At 46.6% G+C, this 19,260-nt stretch overlaps 1 protein-coding gene across 1 annotated transcript in view; it reads right to left on the reverse strand.

Moving 5' to 3' along the window:
- Positions 1–19,260, reverse strand: part of SHTN1 (shootin 1) — a 711,155-nt gene that overhangs the window by 323,853 nt on the left and 368,042 nt on the right. The window contains exons 6-7 of the mRNA XM_078643901.1: positions 9,834–9,931; positions 9,476–9,557 (exon numbers count right to left, since the gene is read on the reverse strand). Of these exons, the coding sequence (XP_078500027.1) occupies positions 9,476–9,557; positions 9,834–9,931 (180 nt within the window). The remainder of the gene's footprint in view (positions 1–9,475; positions 9,558–9,833; positions 9,932–19,260) is intronic.

The following is a 19,260-nucleotide window of genomic DNA, read 5'->3' on the forward strand; positions in this document are numbered from 1 at the left end:
GTAACCAGACTTCACAGTCTTTAACAATGGTCCAACAAAAACCCCTTAAGACAGCACTCGTGCATTATGGACCCACCCCAACTCATAGAGCATAAATTATGCTAAAAATCTCTCTAATAATGCTTAAAAGAATTTCAAACACAGAATTCTGAAACAGCACTCGAAAACACTTATGGTTGACATCTCCCACAGCATGTACAACGGCAATAAGAAAACCGACTTCGTCTTTTACACAAAACCGCCTACAAAGTGGAAAAACATCTTCCTTCTCCACATTCAAGTCATTAAGTCAGTAAAAAGATCCTATGGATCTAAACTTTCCAAATCTGCCTCCCCTACCTTTAGAAGGGAAATCACGAATTCGATCTTCAGGACAGGGAACATTCTCATACAAGCTACTGCCCCTCACCTCACCATCTGAGATCGTCACTTCCTGTCACTATTCACCTCATTAACTCAACAGAGCCTTGTGACCCAAACTCCTCTACCCCTTCCCCCTGACCAAAAACCCAGAAGCAGTCCAATCTCCCCTCCCCACCAATTCACTCTGAAATGAGCGATGAAGGATGTCACCAAGTTGCAATCACACTGCCCCATTTTCAAAATCCTCTGATAAACATCCACTAGAATGACCTGAACAGCTTCCACCCTGACCAGCAAACACACGGTTACAAAACTCTTCGAGGGTGACCCCGAACTAAGTAGACCGGAAATAAATTACAGTCAGTCCGCTATTGAACCCACTATAGGCGCTCCCCTCTTGACCACGGCAGACCTAACTCTACTCGTTCAAACAATCTCCTATTCCAATGCTGACTCTATTCCACACGGCCAACCCAGTTCAACTTCTAGTCCTAATGGCACCAACCTCCCCCAAAGCATTGTGCACTTTCCTTCCTCAGACTCAAGAACCGCAATGCTCCCTCATAATCTCAAGGCTGGAAGCATCATGACCCGACTCTGCTCGTTCAATCTCCAATTCCATTGCTGACCCTACTCTGCATGCTCAAACCATCTCCACTTCTAGTCCAATGACAATGGCCACCCCCACAGCCCAGCGCGCACTCCTTCCTCAGACCCTAAACGTGCAACGTCTCCTCCTAATCTCAAGTTTGGAAGCATAAATGACTCACTTACCCAGCTCCTGATGCAAATGGAGCAGAAACTAAACTCTCTAGCTGTCGACATCTTGCATCTATTGTAAGACCTTTTTAGGCGGGTCAAGCCTCCCTGCTCGCACACTCTGGGTAGTTACAAACCGTCTTCCCACACAGTCCTTCCCACTGCCTTGCAACGCACCCCATGGTCCTCCGCTCCCTTGGTTGGTCAGGCTCACAGACCTCTCCGAGCTCTCCGCACCATTTCAGCACTGGAAGCTGATGATATTAACGATTCTGACCTCTCAGTGAGCCAGAATACGATTCATAAGCCTCCCTCCACAATCCCAGTAATAGCCGGCACAAATAGAATCCCTAGAACTTTCCGCTTGCCCAGACCACAAGCTGAGTACAATACTATTCATGCATTGTATTCCAGCAATGATAATCCCTGTCCTCTATCATACATGCTCCTCAACTGTACATCAGCTGGGAAACACGCTACAGATATCGCTGAGGTTATACTTTGTGAGGAAATAGATTTTGCCTTCCTGACTAAATCCTGGCTAATGACCACTCTACCCCCATTCTAGACCTGCTTAACTTCCCGCATACAACATCATCAGACATGACAGACCAATAAGAATGGGTGTTGGACTAGCTATCATTCACAAAGAAGAAATACAGCTTTCCATGTTACAAATCGCAGAATACTTGACCTTTGAATACCTTGGTGTTGAACTTACAGTCAAAGGCTCCGCTCCCAACAAACTTCACACCATCTACCACCCTTCTGGTGAACATGCCCTCGTAGCAGAAGAGCTAACAGACCTAGTCACACAATTCTCCCTGACGTATACGAAGGACGTGTTCCTGGGCGACTTCAGTATCCACTGGAACAACCCAGAAGACACCAAAGTCAAGAACCTCTCCAATCTTTTTGAAATAAATGACCTTAAACAACTCTGCAATGAACCAACAAACTTTAAAGGAGTCATTCTAGATGAGAGTATCACTAAAAATGAGCTGGTGTCACTTAGCTCGATCTCTACCATTAACTGGTCCGACCACCACTGCGTATTGTTTAATACTGATTCACATGCCAGATCCAACCAGAACAATCTGACAAACTTGAGTACTGGACCAGGAACATCAAACAAGTCCCAATCACTGCACTAGAATCCAGGATTCGTGCCCAACTAAATCAATCAATCAATCAATCACAGTATTTATAAAGCACGCTACATACCCGTGAGGGTCTCAAGGCGCTGGAGGGGGGGGGGCTGCTGCTACTGCTCGAAGAGCCAGGTCTTGAGGAGCCTCCTGAAGGTGAGCAGGTACTTGGTCTGCCGTAGGTGGGTAGGGAGGGTGTTCCAGGTCTTGGCAGCGAGGAAGGAGAAGGATCTGCCTCCGGAAGTGGTCCGTTGGATTCGAGGGACGGCAGAGAGGCTTGCAGAACAGAGCTGGCGGGCGGGGGTGTAGAAGTTGAGTCTGCTGTTCAGGTACGCTGGTCCGGAGTTGTGGAGCGCGTTGTGTGCATGGGTGAGGAGCTTGAAGGTGATCCTCTTGTTGACGGGGAGCCAGTGCAGGTCTCTTAGGTGGGGGGTGATGTGGCTGCGACGGGGAGGTTGAGGATCAGGCGGGCCGAGGCATTCTGGATGCGTTGTAGTCGCTGTAGGTGTTTGGTCGGAATACCAGCATAGAGTGCGTTGCTGTAGTCTAGTCTGCTGCTGACGAGGGCCTGTGTCACTGTTCTTGTTTCGGTCGGGATCCACTTGTAGATCCTGCAAAGCATGCGGAGGGTGTTGAAGCAGGAGGCGGAGACGGCGTTGACCTGCTTGGACATGGAGAGGGAGGATTCGAGGATGAATCCCAAGTTGCGTGCGTGGTCCGTGGGTGTCGGTGCTGTTCCTAGTGTAGTCGGTCACCAGGAGTCGTCCCAGGCGAACTGGATATGGCAGAGGATGAGGACTTCCGTCTTGTCTGAATTCAGCTTCAGGCGGCTGTTACTCATCCACTCGGCAACGGCCTTCATACCCTCGTGGAGGTTGACTTTGGCGGTGTGAGGGTACTTGGTGGTGGAGAGGATGATCTGGGGGTCGTCGGCATAGGAGATGATGTTCAGGTCGTGTTGGCGGGCCACTTGTGCGAGGGGGGCCATGTAGATGTTGAATAGCGTCGGGATGAGCCCTGGGGTACGCCGCAGATGAGGTTGGTTGCTTCGGCTCTGTAGGGTGGGAGGCGGACTCTCTGGGTTCTGCTAGAGAGGAAGGACGAGGTCCAGTCCAGGGCTTTATCGAGAATTCCGGCTTTTTGGAGGCGCATTCTTAGTGTGCAGTGGCAGACCGTGTCGAAGGCGGCTGACAGGTCCAGGAGGATGAGGGCAGAGGTTTTGCCGTTGTCTAGATGGCGTCGCATGTCGTCTGTGGCGGCGATGAGGGCTGTCTCGGTGCTGAGGTTCCGTCTGAATCCGGATTGCGATGGGTCTAGGATGTTGCTGTCTTCGAGGTGGCGGGTCAGCTGTATGTTGGCAATCTTCTCGATGACCTACGCCGGGAAGGGGAGCAGGGAGATGGGCCGGACGTTTTTGAGGTCTTTGGGGTCTGCCTTGGGCTTCTTGAGGAGGGCGTTGATTTCGGCGTGCTTCCAGCTTTCCGAGAATGTCGCCGAGTTGAAGGAGATGTTTATGACCTTTCGTAGTTGGGGTGCGATGGTAGTGTCAGCTTTGCTGAACACGTGGTGTGGGCAGGGGACTGCTGGTGATCCTGAATGGATGGAGTTCATGATCTTACGTGTTTCAACGTCGTTTACATGGGCGCAGGAGGTCATTAGGTTTGTGTCGTTCGGGGTGGGGTCTGTCATGGTCGGGGCGGGCAGGACGTTGAAACTGTCATGAATGTCGATGATCTTGCGGTGGAAGAAGGTGGCCAGTGAGTCGCACAGTTCATGCGAGGGCGGGATGTCGTTGCTGTTGGCGCTGGGGTTGGAGAGTTTCTACACGATGCTGAAGAGTTCTTTGCAATCGTGTGCATTGTTGTCAAGGCGGGTTTTGAAGGAGGATCTTTTGGTTGTACTGATGAGTTGGTGATGTCTGCGGGTGGCGTCTTTGAGGGCAGTGTGGTTGTCCGGCGTGCGGTCCGGAGCCATTTCTTTTCTAGCTTCCGACATGTGTGTTTGGAGGTCCGGAGTTCCTTGGTGAACCAGGCGGCCTTCTTGCTGGGGTGGTTGATGGAGGGTTTCTTAAGCAGGGCGAGAGTCTTGGCGCAGTCTTCGATCCACTGTCTGAGGCTCCGGGCGGCGGTGTCTAGGTCGGTGGGGTCGCTAAGTGGGTTCAGGGCAAGGGTGGAGGTCAGCTGGTCCTCGGTGACTTTGCCCCAGCAGCGACGGGGCAGCTGTTGGGTGCGGTGGTGCGTGGTTGCCTTCTTGAATGTGAAGTGGATGCATCGGTGGTCGGTCCAGTGGAGTTCGATGGTGTGGTTAAAGGCGACGTGGGTGCTTGTGGAGAAGATGGGGTCGAGCGTGTGGCCGGAGGCGTGGGTGGGTTCGGTGACGAGTTGTCGGAATCCGAGGTTGGAGAGGTTGTTGATCAGAGTGGCGTAGTTGGTGTCGATGCTGTTCTCAAGGTGGTAGTTCAGGTCCCCGAGGAGCATGTAGTCCGTGGAGGCGAGTGCGTGGGTGCCTGCGAGGTCGGCGATGGAGTCGCTGAACGGGGCCCGGGGTCCTGGAGGTCTGTAGACGAGTGTTCCTCTGAGGGTGGTGTTGGGGTCAGTGTGGATCCGGAAGTGGAGGTGTTCGGCGGAGTTGAGAGGGTCGACTGCGAGGGTGTGGACCTGGAGTGTGGATTTGTGGACGATGGCTATTCCTCCTCCGATTCCGTGGGTGCGGTCTCTGCGGGATATCTTGTACCCGTCTGGGATGGCTATGGCGATGTCCGGTGCCGAGAAGTCGTTCCACCAGGTCTCGGTCAGGAAAGCTACGTCTGGAGCCGTTATGTCGAGTAGGTCCCAGAGCTCGACAGCGTGTTTGCGTGCGGAGCGAGTGTTGAGGAGTGTGCAGCGGAGGTGGTTGGGTCCGGTCATTGGAGGCCTGGTGGTTCTGTCACAGGAGAAGCTTCGGGTGCAGCAGGAGAAGGTTCCATGAGTGCGTTTCGGGGCAGCCTGGAAGCAGAGGTGGTCTCGGCCTGTGTTGAGAGCGTGGAGGGTGTTGGCGTCGTAATGGAGTCTGCGTTGCGGGAGCTGCGGGGTCCAGGGGTTCTGGCACTGGGCGCGGTCCAGGCGCAGACTGGCTTGCCTTTGGCACGCCATCTGCGCGCCCGCTGCGCGCGTCCTCCATAAAAGGCGAAGTGGGAGGGAGAAGCAGCTGGGAGGCGGGAGCAGGGCGGCCAATGGGTGTTGGCAAGGGCGGGGCACAGAAGGCAAACGGGGGCAGGGCCATAGGGGGGCAGCTGCGGGACGGGTTACAGAAGGAAAAAGGGGCAGGGCCGCAGGGGGGCAGCGGCGGGGAGCGGGGGGGGGTACAGAAACGGGGCGCAAAACAAAGAGCAGAATACAATGACAATAAGAACAACTAAAATACAGTAATTACAGCAATGCACAGAAACCACAATGCGGGCAGCCCAGGAGCTCACCAGCGGCGAACTCACGGCAGCAGCGGCAACGAGGCAGGAGACACGGGCGCACACGAGGAGCCGTGCGGCGTGGGGAGCGACCTGACCTGCGAGCAGGGTCAAGGGTCAACTACAGCCTTATCCTCCCACTCACACGGTTGATGACCTTACGGTACACTTTAATACATCAATGACGGAGGTGTTATATCAAGTGGTGCCACTCAAACTAAAACAATCAAGATCTCTCAAATCAAAATCTTGTCCAACGCAGATCTTAATAACGAGACGCGACAACTCAGATATGCAGAAAGGACATGGAGACAAAATCCCCTACCCAATGCACCTAGCTTTACTTAGAACCGCATGGTTGTCATATAAAAAAAAAACATTTTTAGAGAAAAGGCCTCTTTTTTTGCCCCAACTACAGTGCTAAGAATAGACTCACAAAGCTCTTCAACATTGTTAAAAGACAAACCACCCGCTCATCCCTACACAAAATAATTGCCACCAATGAATGCTGCAAATAAAAAATTGCCAGCTTCTTCACAGATAAAGTTGCAAAAATCCTTCATCCAAGTCACAAATCTGCCTTCCCTCCTAACCTGCCCCACTATGCTCACTAACGGCCAAATGGACCTAAATTATACTAAGCACAACCATGACTTCACCCAACTGAAAAACGATGCCAATTGGTCAGATTTCAAACTCATGAATGAAAGAGAAGTCTTCAACATCATTGCAAATTTAAAGCCTACTTCTCACACTACGGATTCCCACCCACCCACAACAGTACAAAATCTCAAACACATTATTGCCCCTTTCTGGACAAAATTATTTAATCACCTCTCACCTCAGACTGTCTACCGGACTCCCTCCAACTAGGGCAAATCACACCCATACTCAAAAAACCAGGGGCAGACCCTAACGATCTCAACAACCTCAGACCTATTTCCAATCTCCCGATCCTAGCCAAAACTATCGAGAAGTGTGTTCAACAACTTAACGTACATATAGGTGATTTCAACCTCCATACCACCTTCCAATCAGGATTCAGAAAAGGCTGTAGCACTAAAATGCCATGCTCAATATTTCAGATGATATCCGCAGAGCCTTAGACGAAGGTGAAGAATGTCTTCTCATCCTTTTTGACCGATCAGCGGATTTTGACACTGTAAATCACTCAGCTTTACTTGAGACACTTAAGATGTGCTCTGGTATTAATGGCACAGTACTAAAATGGTTCGCATCTGACCTTCAACACTGATCACAACAAATTAAAATCAACTCGTCTCTCCAAGTTGTCTCTCCAAGCCCTTACGAGTCACTCTCTGTGACCCCAAGGCTTCATTCTCTCCCCTTCCTGCTTCAATCTCTTCATGGAACCCCTTACAATCATTCTGAAGCAAGCAGGAGTCAAATATTACCTGCAAATGACACACCACTCTACTACAAAATCAAATCACCCAGTGACATCCTACACCTCAATTACACAAACCAAGATACAAACTTGGTTTAATTCGAACCACTTAGAGTTGAACCCGAACAAAACTGAGTTAATACTGTTCTCCCCTAAAAGTAACCACCTACCAATCCAAGACTGGCTCAAGAACCTGCATGCCCTAAATTGCTCCCTGCCCTGTCCGACTCAGAAAAGTCCTAAGACATCACCCTACACAAGAACTTGTCAATGAATGATCACATCAAAAACTCTGCCAAAGGAGCGCTTTACTCGCTAAAACACCTCAAGAAAAATAAACCTTTCATTCCCCCTGATGATTTCAAGACAATAGTACAATCCCTAGACCTCTCTAATTTGGACTAAGGGAATGCCATCTTCGCAGGGACGTCGAAAACTCACTTAGCCCCCCCTAAAGTCAGTCCTAAACATGGCGGGCCAGCTCATAACAGGTGTTAAATGTTTTGTACACATATCACCGTCCCTCAACTGGATTCCCACTGAAGGAATGTGTATTTACAAGACTGCCTACTTCACACAGAAAGCCCTTCAAACATTCCCCCAACTATCTAAATAGCACACTTATAAAAACAGGAAGAGCCAGAACTCTGAGAAGATCCAACTCACTTCTTCTCATTCCTACGAAACTGAAAAGGAAAACCACCCAGACTCGCTCTTTTTCTGGAAATATACCCAGGATTTGGAACGCACTCCCTAGAGACCTCCGATGCAACCCTTCCTTCTCCTACTTTAAAATGGACCTGAAACTCCTTCTCCTCAACAAATACTTTACCGCTCAAGCCAACTGAACTAGGCTTCAATAGCCCACTCTCCTCATAACTCGACCGTCAGTGACAGTTGGTTATTTGATTGTTTCAACTATCTAACATGTCATTCACCCCTTTCATTTATGCTGTCTTAAAAGTAATGCTTATTTTATGCATCCTATGATATGCTACACTATGCTATTTTTCTTTTATGAAAAGCGCTCTGATATCCTTGGGTCTAGCTAGTGCTATATAAAACTTATAAATAAATAAAATACTACCCACACATTTACCCTAGAAAAATAGTCTTCAAACTGTGGAGGGTGTGTTCTTTGGCAGTGTGTGAAGGTGTCCAGGAAGAAGTACGACTAAGTGAGTGAGACAGAGGGCATCCTATTTTAGCGGCCTCAACTTAGGTAGAATTCTTCTTTTTTTGTTCCTTAAAATACTACACATATCCATCAGCAGTAAAAACTGTAAAAGACACGTTTTTGCAAGTGAATGTTTGCACTTACAATTTGCTACGCCATGCCCTGATACTGGGGTGAAAACTTTCAATTTAGGGCTGTGGGTGACTTTAAGAAGTATTTAATCTCAACATCATGCTGCGTCCTGTAGACTGACTAACCCCAGGCTGAAAACGTACAGGGTAAACAATCATATCCCAAATGTAGAACTACTTATGTTAAATTTCCTCTCTTGCACTCTATTTCTATCAACCCTCCTTCCACAATTCGGATCACACAGCCACGAGCGGCTTTCCATAGGGTACCAAGATTGAGACCCTCTGCCTTCCTCTTGTAGTGGAACATACGGCACTTAAAAATTTGGTTTTCGGCTGCGAGCCAGTATTATGCATCTACAAAAGACTTTCTCTGTAAGAGAAACCCCTGAACAAAATGTTACCACGCCCACCTGACCATAACCAACACCTGGAACTTTATGCACCCGGATTTACAGGGAAAATAATATCTCTAAGCAGCGGCCTAGAATTGAAAAGGACTTGACTACACCACTTTCCTCACCTTGAAGATGAGTTTCTCGGCTGAGTAAACAATAATGCACGAATCTCGCCACCATTAATTAGGCATTTAAAATTGCACCTATTTTTTACTATTTATGTTGAGAAACTGCAAAAGATTTCTATATTGGGAACTGACCGCTTCTCTTCCCTGACAATTTACTTATGTTCATTTTTTGTCCTCTAGACCTTGAACAGAAAGCACAATCTTTCAAGGATGGTGTTGGACCTAGATAAAAGGTTTTCAGCAAAAGATCACATCGATTCACTTATGCAAAGTCTTTCATAGCCTGGACATGGAGTAGCAATTTCCCTCTCATCATCTCTCCTCCCCTTCCCCGCCAACACACACTCAGCCCCTTGCTGCAGCACAAGGCAAGGTGAGAACAAGAGAAATACACTGGGGAACATATGAAGTGGTGACATGCATTGGAAGACAACAGCATAAGAGGTCTGACAAGATACTACTGCAGAATATCAACTACAGCAAGTCTGGCTACCGAACAGGATACAGTGAAGATCCAATACCTCGATTGCATTTGTTCAGGAGCTTTCTCTGGTCACGGGCTTCTTTGGAAAGAACAATGTTTTCTTGCTTTGTTTTATTCACCTAAAGTTGGCGAAACAGAGACACAAACATCAAAGTAAATGTTTTTTAAAAGCCAGCAAGGCCTGTTGCTAGATGTCCCTCATACAAGAGAAGCAAGAAAAGGGCAGAGGATGTGATTTGCACCAGGAATGGGTTACGCAATATCTGGTAAAGTACAGATTAAAGGTAGGTCTCCAAAGTCACAAATTAGCCAACAGACAAAGGATGCCTGTGATTCAATAAATGTTGAAAGAGGTTGACACACAAAGGGGGAAAGTAATCAAACTGGATACCTACTTCTCCGATCACATCAATGAGCCTGGTCCTCAGGGTCTCCAGTTCGATGGCTAGATTCTTCTTCTCTTCTTGAACAGAAAAGCACTGGTCTCTCAACTCTGTGATAAAAAAAGGCGAAGGGATTTTAAAGTGGTGCTCATTCACTAAAGTGTGCTGAAGACCAGAATCACTCCTATTACCTGCACACCACACTGCAGCGCATGATAGGGAATTTCCACAGTACAACAGAGGCTGAGAGCAAGCAATTTTCCTCAATTAATATTTCCTTATGTGCTCCATCTGCCTGAGATTTCTCAGTTTGATGGCTAAAGTACTGAACCTTTTCCATGTAGTTGAGAAAAAAATTCTGATTCCCCTAAAATAAGAAAGTCCTACCTTGCATGCCAAACCACGGCACAACACATGCTAAAGAACATCGTTTTTTTCTCGTTCAACAAGAGACAATGAGGGACATTCTTAATGCAAAGGTATGAGTGGGCCAGTGCTTTTTATGACAATGCCCACACTACACCAGTCAACAACCTATGAAGATCCTGTACTGGTACCAACTCACAGTCACTTGCTCTAAAACGATGTTCAGCGTTAGTCAAACTCACTTGTAAAGGTACACGATTTGTTTCTGGACATCCTTTAATTTGCAGAATACTCAAATTCAAGTGTTTAAAGTACGCAAGCCCTAAAGTGTGGCAAGTTCACTGTAGGAAAGTAGGATCTGCTTTCATGGTTACCCCCACTTTTTGCCAGTGTCATTGTGTTTTACTGACTAGTCTGACTGGGATACTGCTAATCAGGAACCCATTCTATGTGCTTCTTCCATAAATTGGATCATGGTAAGAACTTAGGTACACCCCAGATTGGCTACAGGAGTACCCTGGTAATCCCCTAGTATATGGTATGAAGGGCATCGGTACACCAGGGGTCCCCTCATGGGCTGAAGCATGTATTATGCCACCCAGGGGAGACCACTCAAATTGTAACTAAAAGCCTGCCATTGCCACCTTTGTAAGCTGGTGTTAGCAACACTTACGACAGATATGTTTGCTTATATCTGAGGTCACTGCACTTAAAACCTATAAGTCACCCCTAAGGCAGGCCTTTCAATCTTGAAGACAGGGTGCCCAGTTATAAGTGTGAGGGTGCCCCTGCATGAGCAGGACACCCCTACAATCCACAGAGTCTATTCTCTCGGATTGTAAGTGCATCAGCCATTACGATACATAGAGTGGCCTTGCGTCATTACGCAATGGATAACTCGAAACTGGCTGTAACTTACCCTGGCCTGCTTGGTATCAAACATGTTAAAATCATACCCCGACACCATAAACTATGATGGAGGTATGATTCCATGCACCCTAGGGCCCCTTCGGGAAGCCCTCAGTGCTCCCGGTACCAGTCTTCCAGACCTGGACAGCTAACAATGGTTGCTGCCGACCAGAGACACAATTCTGCCCTCCTGCTGCTGAGCTAAGCTCCAGCAGGGGAAGGCAGGGCAATAGGTCTCCTGTCACAGGGAGGTGTGACCACGTCCCAGACAGGACTTAGTGTATTGGGCCAGGGTGGGGGCGCTTACCAGCGCCACTATACTGCTTTGAAGGGCAGATTTGGTGCCCTCCTTGCATACTCCGGTTGGAGCCAGTTCACGGAGCCGTTGGCTCCCGCTCTGGCGCGAAACTGGACATAGGACATGGAAATATCCTCCCCACTGTTCATCCCCTCCTGTGGGAGGGACCCCTGAACCATCCCAACCCTTTCCTTAGGGTACTTAAGGGCTTACCTGTGGGCGTTTTTTTAGATTCATCATAGGACAAGATTCAGATCCGAAACCACTTCATCTTCAACCGTCTGGGAACTTTGGACTTTGCTGCACTACACTTTGGGAACTGGGACTGCAACTGGGAAGACTCCTGCTGCTCCTCGTCTTGCCTGTCTTCTGCGTCGTCTGTGCCTGTACTTCCTACAGGTTCTTCTGCAGGCCTGTGGACATCCAAGACACCCGAAGTAGTCTACCTTGAAGTGAAAGAATCACTTCCCTGCACCTGCAGGCACCGCAACGAAGTTGACCGGCCTGCTGTCCTTGAGCTCCTACGGACTCCAAAAGGTTCAGCAACACAGGTGATGGTTTCGCAACTCCCTCGAGAACTGCACTGTCTTCACAGCAAGTTTGAAGACACTCGTCGGAGCCGCTGGAGCAGTACCTCTGTGCACAGCGTCAACTTACGTTGCCAAGGCTTATTGACTCTTCACCACAGATCTTCGAGCTCCAAGAAGTTCCAGCCTCAAGCACCTCTTGCTACCAAGATCTTCGTCCTCACTGCATCCACTGCACCATGGGCCTTCATCATTGGTGAGCTGCTCGAGGTCCTCTTGCGACTCCTGTGCCTTTGGCCCATGGGTCCCATTGAGTGTCTTCTTAGACTCCAGTGGGCTCCCCTGCTTGTTCGGGCCTGATCTGACTTACCTGCTTGCGGTGAGTCACTTGGACTTTGCTGGTTCCGACACTGCACATTTTTCATCTACTACAGTTATTACAGTTGCCAAGGCTTGTTGGTGCTCCCGACGGACACCGACTCCCTGGCTCTTGACATCCGACGTGAAACAGCTCGTGAACGGCTCCTGGTCTTCCACAGTGTCGCCTGGTCCACACAGCTGCAGCTCCAAGGTCACCGTCAACTCTCCTGCATCTCTGATATCGGTGGGCATTCGTCTTCTGTGCCTCCTGGTCACTCCTGAGTGGCATAGACTATGTCCCCTCTGCTTGCAGGTACCCCTCATCTTGAATCCACCTTTGGGTTCCACCATACTCTTTCACCTTCTTTGCCAGCGGCATCTTCACTGAAGTCCTCCATTATGGTCTCCGGCAGTTTCCAAAGTCACTTAGCACCTATGCACCCTGCTTCCCTGGTGTAGGAACCCTGGTTCCCGGGCTATCCATGGGTGGGGTGACTATCCAACCTTCCATCTTCCAAGGGGTTTCTTCAGGGTCCTCAGGGAAGGGTCCTTCTTAAAAACTGCAAAAGTGACTTACCCATTGAATTGTATTGAAAACGCAGTTGTGTTCCCACTCTGCACACTGCCTCCGTGAGGTTCCCGGGTACTAACCTTGGGTGGTTTCTTGGGTCCCTGGTTCATCTATGTCTTCTGGGTCCAGTCTTGACTTAGGTCGTGGTTCGCATTCCACTTTCTGAGTATATGGTTTGGTCCCCACCTGGAGACCACTGTGTGTATTGTGAGTATATCACTGAGTAGGAGATATCGCAATGTGTTAGTAAGTGCTTATAATAAATACATATATTTATAACTGCACTGTGTGGTTCTTTTTCGCTTAACCTACACTATATGATTAGTACTGGTAAAACAAGCTGCTTTAGACTCTGAAGGCTCTCTCCACAGCTACCACTTAGAGAGCTTTTTAAGGTTATCTAAAACAATTAAATCACCATAAGGGTTGTCTGGGTTAGTGCAGGGTGCTTCACTTTCATTAGTGAGCACCATATACCAAGCCTGCCTCCTACAGTCACCCCTTGTACAATTCGTTCTAACACTGATTTCATACATTTTTCGACCAAATGTGATAACGTTATCTTCTGTGGCTACTTATCGTGTGTACTCGCCGCCCACTGGTTTAGCCGTCTCTCTGATCTTTGTGCTAGCTATACAGCAGACTACATGGGCTCTTCCTGGGCTCGTCTGCTACAATAGGAACGTCATGATCACCCAAAAAATCTTGGAAATTAGCCCTCAAACAATGTTGTTTAGCTTGTAATCATGAGGGCTAATTAGAAAGAATGTGCTAGTGTGCCATGCAAGCCCTTCCTCTGTGGCATGTCTATGTTGGTATTTGGTAGCCCCTAAGAAAAGCTGCACTTTCCAGACCTTCTTTGCCTTACTAGGTGCTTTTGGGAGGTTTGTGTGTTCCTTCATCTATAATAATGTGCTTGGGGATTACTGAATACCTGCATACAAGTCCCATTTGACATGGCTGTAAATCCACAAGGCAGATAAAGGTGGGTGTTCCGTTTATACAGCAGAGTGCTGCCAGGGTGATCACATCCGAATATCACTTCTGCTATTTCTATGGCTCGCGCCTTAGCTGGCTTACCAATATGGTAAGAATAGGGAAGGAGGCCGTGAAATCAGAGGTAGGCTGAAGAGTAGGTGGGGTTAAGAGAAAACTACAGTATTTAAGCCTCCAAATAAATAAGAGAACCTGGCTACGATGAGAGAGGAAAAACGTACAATGAGAATGTATGAAGAAACGGGTGAGCCAATAAGGGGAGGGAAAGGGAAGACATTTGGGACTTACATTGGACCTAACAAACCTTTTTAATTCATCACTCACACACTGACTATGAGGAACGTTCATCCCACTTCCCAGTCTAACTCAATTTACCAGCACACTTTACATCTATCATCCAGAAAGTCTCTAACCCTGATTAACAACAAAGCTCTACCTCAGACATGTGGTTGTGTTTGTATGTGTACAGGTGTGCCTGTTACAAGGGGGCCCCCTGGGGTCTGACAACATTTGAGGGTGGAGGCCACTAATCACTCCTTGAGACTCAATACACCTGCATTTCGTCTTGCAGATCACTCAGGTCGCATCTGAAATCTGGGAACCACACACTCTTCTAGCTACCCGCAGGGCAACCTGCAGTCTGCCCCTGGACCACTGTGGCCAGTGAATAATGAAACACTAAGTATCCACTAGTCATATGCATGAACAAAGTTCTGAGCGGTCCAGAGACCAGACTATGCATGCAGAGAGGGAGTCTGTTGCGCTCCACTTGCAATTGCGATGGAGTCTTGTCCCTTACTGGGGTCATGCTCTAGACAGATTGGAAATCTACCTGAACTTCTTGTCTGACTGAGGCTCAGATCCAGGGTGGACTAACAAAGAAAGACACTGGACAAAGGAATGAGACAAGCCAAGAGGCCTCAATTAGGATATGCTGTCAGGTGCCTCTAGTAGCAGCGCTAGATCACTTCAGCACATTTCACAGGCCTGAAAGGAGCATTCTCAGGTGCTCTTTGACATCACTGGATAGAATGGCAGTCACCTTGGGAAGATGCGGGACTACAGAGCCTGCTCCCAAGGGTTCTGTCTACACACTTCAAAGGATCCATCCAGAAAGATAGGTGTGCTCCTGTGAAAAGATTATGTCATGCCACCTGTTCATATGCCTAAATATTGCCTGGGGAAGTGAAGACCTCCCTAGCATTGTGGTAGAATGAATACCATGACATTCCTTTAGGCCCGTCCCGCTAAGCATATTTCTCATCTACAGACTGTAAGCACTTTAGAATTTGCTTCTGTTTTGCCAGGAAACGCATAGAGGAGCCCATTACGTTCTTACTATGGACGACAGGACATTCCCCTTGTAAAGGTTCCCCTCCCCCTGCTGAACTGTGGTGTTTACACAAACAGAATTTGTTGGGTCATTGCCTTGCAGACAGCTTTGCTTATCCAGCCTTTCCTTCAAAGTAAGGGCCAAACAGAAATCTAGCTAATGCAGGATGGGGATGCCAGACTTCCCACTCTTCTATTACTTCCGGAAGCTGTGGGACTGCCCTCTCTCACAGGATGGGCTCAAGACTGCCACACAGCTTTTAGAAACCAGTGTGCTTTCACAACAGACCCTTTATCACTGCAGGCTCCTCCAGCTCTCCTCGATGTCGTAGGCCCCTGCTATTTTTTCCAAGAGCCCTAAATTGCATGATCAGGCCTAAACTTTGGGGACCGAGTACACTAGGGTACGACTGTATGAGTGCGCTTGTGACAGTGTCCACTGTAAACAGTTGCTTGTCTGCACTAACCATTACCTTTCTCCTAATAATAGAACATAAAAAAAGATTTAGGTATATATCATAGCAGCTGAGATTAGCTTGACCTAACTTACAGTAGTACTCAGTTACGCACAAGATGTTCTAAAAAAACATACAGAGTCTGTGGATATAGCGTTTGGGCAAAAGAGTAGCCACACACTGGATGAAAGGTCATCTTGCAGACACAAATAATTATGCATGCATTTCATATATTGAGAAGATATGATAGATGATTACTTCATCCTGCTGCTCATTCTTAAAATATATGGATCCGTTGCAACAGTATTTGTTGACACAAGAAGACACAATCTGCCATATTGAGCTTTAGAAGGACAATGGATGGTGGACTCAGATGCAAGACGAAATTAATTTATTCTGGGAGAAACAAATATATTGTGTGTTAATGAGCATTGTCATGTCTTTCACGGGAGCGACTGCCTGATACTTCTGGATCTGAGTGTGATATGTCGTCACTAATCTACAGTTCTCCAAATTGTGTCACTCATACTGAAAGGTAAAAATGTTCCTTGGCGATCCAAAGTTACAGATTTTGTTGTGTTTAATGTTCTGGAAGAAGGATAAATAAAGTTTAAAAACATATCTTTCATGGTTATCAGCGTAATGGAATATTATAGTTTATGGTATTGGTACTGTCGGGATTGTTCCTTTTCTCCTACAAAGAGGTACACCCTGTTAGGTCCATTTGACATCCTAGGGCTGCCCCTAACATTAGGAAACCTAGGATGATACATACTCACCTCACACACACACACAGTTATGACCACCATGGTGGGGACCCATATTCAACATCCCTCAGAGGCACTAATCGTTACCCTTATCAGACCCAACTATCCAGCACCGATCACACTTACCTTGCTAGGTACGTCCGTCATCCCCAGAGAGGATGAAAAGCAGAGCCTCCTTGCACCAATATGCTTTCTGTCCAACAGCCAAAATCTTGCCACATATGAAACACATTGTTCTTTCCAAATACTGGTGCACATTATGTGGTCACTAAAAGTGGAATTTTTGTGAAAATCTCTCCCGTCCCGACCTTGCTGGGACATTTAAAACAGATTTCTTAGATCCTGGAGGGCAGTGAATGGACTGCTGCTCAAAGGCATGATGAAGATGAAGGTTTTGCAGTTCCATGGATGTGATTCACACAATGGAGGGGAAGCAAAGGCACACAGCTTGTTATTACTTCAAAATGTACTCAAGAAAGGAATGCTTTTGACTTAGTTCAGTGCCTGTATATAAGAGATATGCACGCACTATAAGAATGTCAGATGTGCTGGTTTGTCACAGTTGATACACAAATAACAATTTGAATGTCACTATTTTGTTTTCATTCTTTTATAGTGCTACTCATCCAGATGTAGGGTGTCAGAGCACTTTACACCACATGTAAACGTTATATAGTGACAATAAATCATGTGTGTGTAAATCAATGTACAGGATGGGTTGCATAAGACATTGAGAGTTACAAGATGAAGAAGTCACGTGTCCTTCATAGCTATAGCTCACTGTGCTATTTTAGAAGGATTAGAATTTATGAACTGCAAGTAACAAAAGGATCTTGGTGTTAAAAGCATTAACCCACTCACCTAGCTAAATAAAATAAAAATCGGACATATTAGCCCTCTATGCTACTTTGATTCAAAACTGGGACTAGATAAAACAGAGATCTCTCCAGCAAATGTATTAACCTACAGCGTTATCTTTCCATTATTATTATTTCCTGAGATGTCCTGGGCACACAAAGATCTCTACAGCAGGTGCCTTAACCCGTCAGTACCCAGCGTCAGTTCCCAATGCTTGGATACTCCCCGGGGTGATAAGCCACACTTTACAAATACCTGATTGGTTGGGTAATATTTTACAATGCAGACTCTGCAAACAATTGAGCAGAATAGATTTAATACCACATTTCTACTTGTTGCTAAATTCTTTGTGGCAGAGTTAAAACAAAAAGTGAATGTTGAGTTCCAGATTTTACGACAGGGTTGCATTACTTTTTTGACATACTCCTGACACAAAATCTTATTTGCTGAATCTCGTATTGGCTCAAATATACTCATGCTAGACCTACTAAACATATGATCTGATCATTTTAATAAAAAAAGATAATATTAATAAAAAAGAGAGTAACCACTCGAACAACAAGGAGACAGGATTCAGAAGGACGGGAAAATAAGATTTTCCCTGGATACCTGTATTAAAAATGCTTCTCACACTCCTCAATCTCATTCAATCAACCACCATTGATTTCTGGCAAAATTACATTAATCTACCACACCGGTTTAGGTACATACATGGATTTTTAATATATCATACTCTATTGATCACTTTCCAAGAAATGTTTCACCAAAATCATCACACATTAAAAACATTAAAATGACTCTGTTCACACAAGATATACAGAGGAAATATTTGTAGATAAAACTATTGGACTTTGTGAGCAGGCAAATCTACTTAATACATCACTGGTTAGCTATGCATCCATTTCAAATGTATAAAACAGCCAGTGCTTTGTAAATTGTGGCTTCAATCAATTCTAGACGCATTTCGGCAATTCAAAATTTCAACCAACTTCCTCAGGACCAAAATTACATCACTTCCCCAATGATCAATTCATTACATGCTAAGTAGGTGCGGTGAATAAATACATGAAGCACCCATAGTTCATGAAGATATTCACAAAGGTCAGATAAAAAGGGCTTCCCCTTTTCTAATTTTGGGAATGCGGTGCTTCATATAAGTCAGCTGGGTCTCAAGCAATTTGCTCACAATCATAGAGGTTTGACCAAAGCGAAGTCCACCTCGTGTCATGGAGTTAAGAGGTCTCTCACAAATATGGATCCATACGTGGTAGCCCCCTATTTTTGATTCTTGCAACCTTCACCATCTTGCAAGTTAGCGATTCTACCCAATCAACAATCACTTTGGTTTTGAGAAACACAGGGATGAAATTTGCACCCACTGCATTCAGGAGCAAACGTTTGCTCCTCCAAGCGGAGGGTGATGATTTTATGTGAAAACATTTGTTTGAAAGTGATCAATAGAGTATATAATATTAAAAACCTGTGTATTTTTCTAAACTTGTGTGACAGACAAATGTAATTTGGTCAGACTATCAATGGTGGTTGATTGAATGAGATTGAGGAATGTGAGAAGCTTGGATTTATGAATACAGGTATCCAGGAGAATCTTTTGTTCCTGTTCCTAAGATCTGATGCCACTTCCTGTGAGATCATGAGTTGTGATGCCACTTCCTGTGATGCCACAACCTGCGAAGCCATGTGTGATGTCATGCGCAGGAATATCACATGCTGTGATGTCTCGTGCCATAATGTCACTTCTATACTGCCTAACTTGGTTTGTCCCACACTTCTTTTTTTAGGACTTGTGCCCTGGACACCACATGGTGTTGACTGCCTATGGCTATGGTGATATTGCTACAGCAAGTAGAAAGAGTGCTTCCGGCTTCAACATCTTTCTGGGATGCAGTTGGTTGCCGCCAACATACTGAGGATCTCGAAAAAATCACTTTCATTTGCATGATCTTTTTCAATAAAATGAGAGCAGGAAGAAGCTATGTTTC

This window comes from Lissotriton helveticus, chromosome 5_1, assembly GCF_964261635.1.
Source record: "Lissotriton helveticus chromosome 5_1, aLisHel1.1, whole genome shotgun sequence".
NCBI lineage: Eukaryota > Metazoa > Chordata > Amphibia > Caudata > Salamandridae > Lissotriton > Lissotriton helveticus.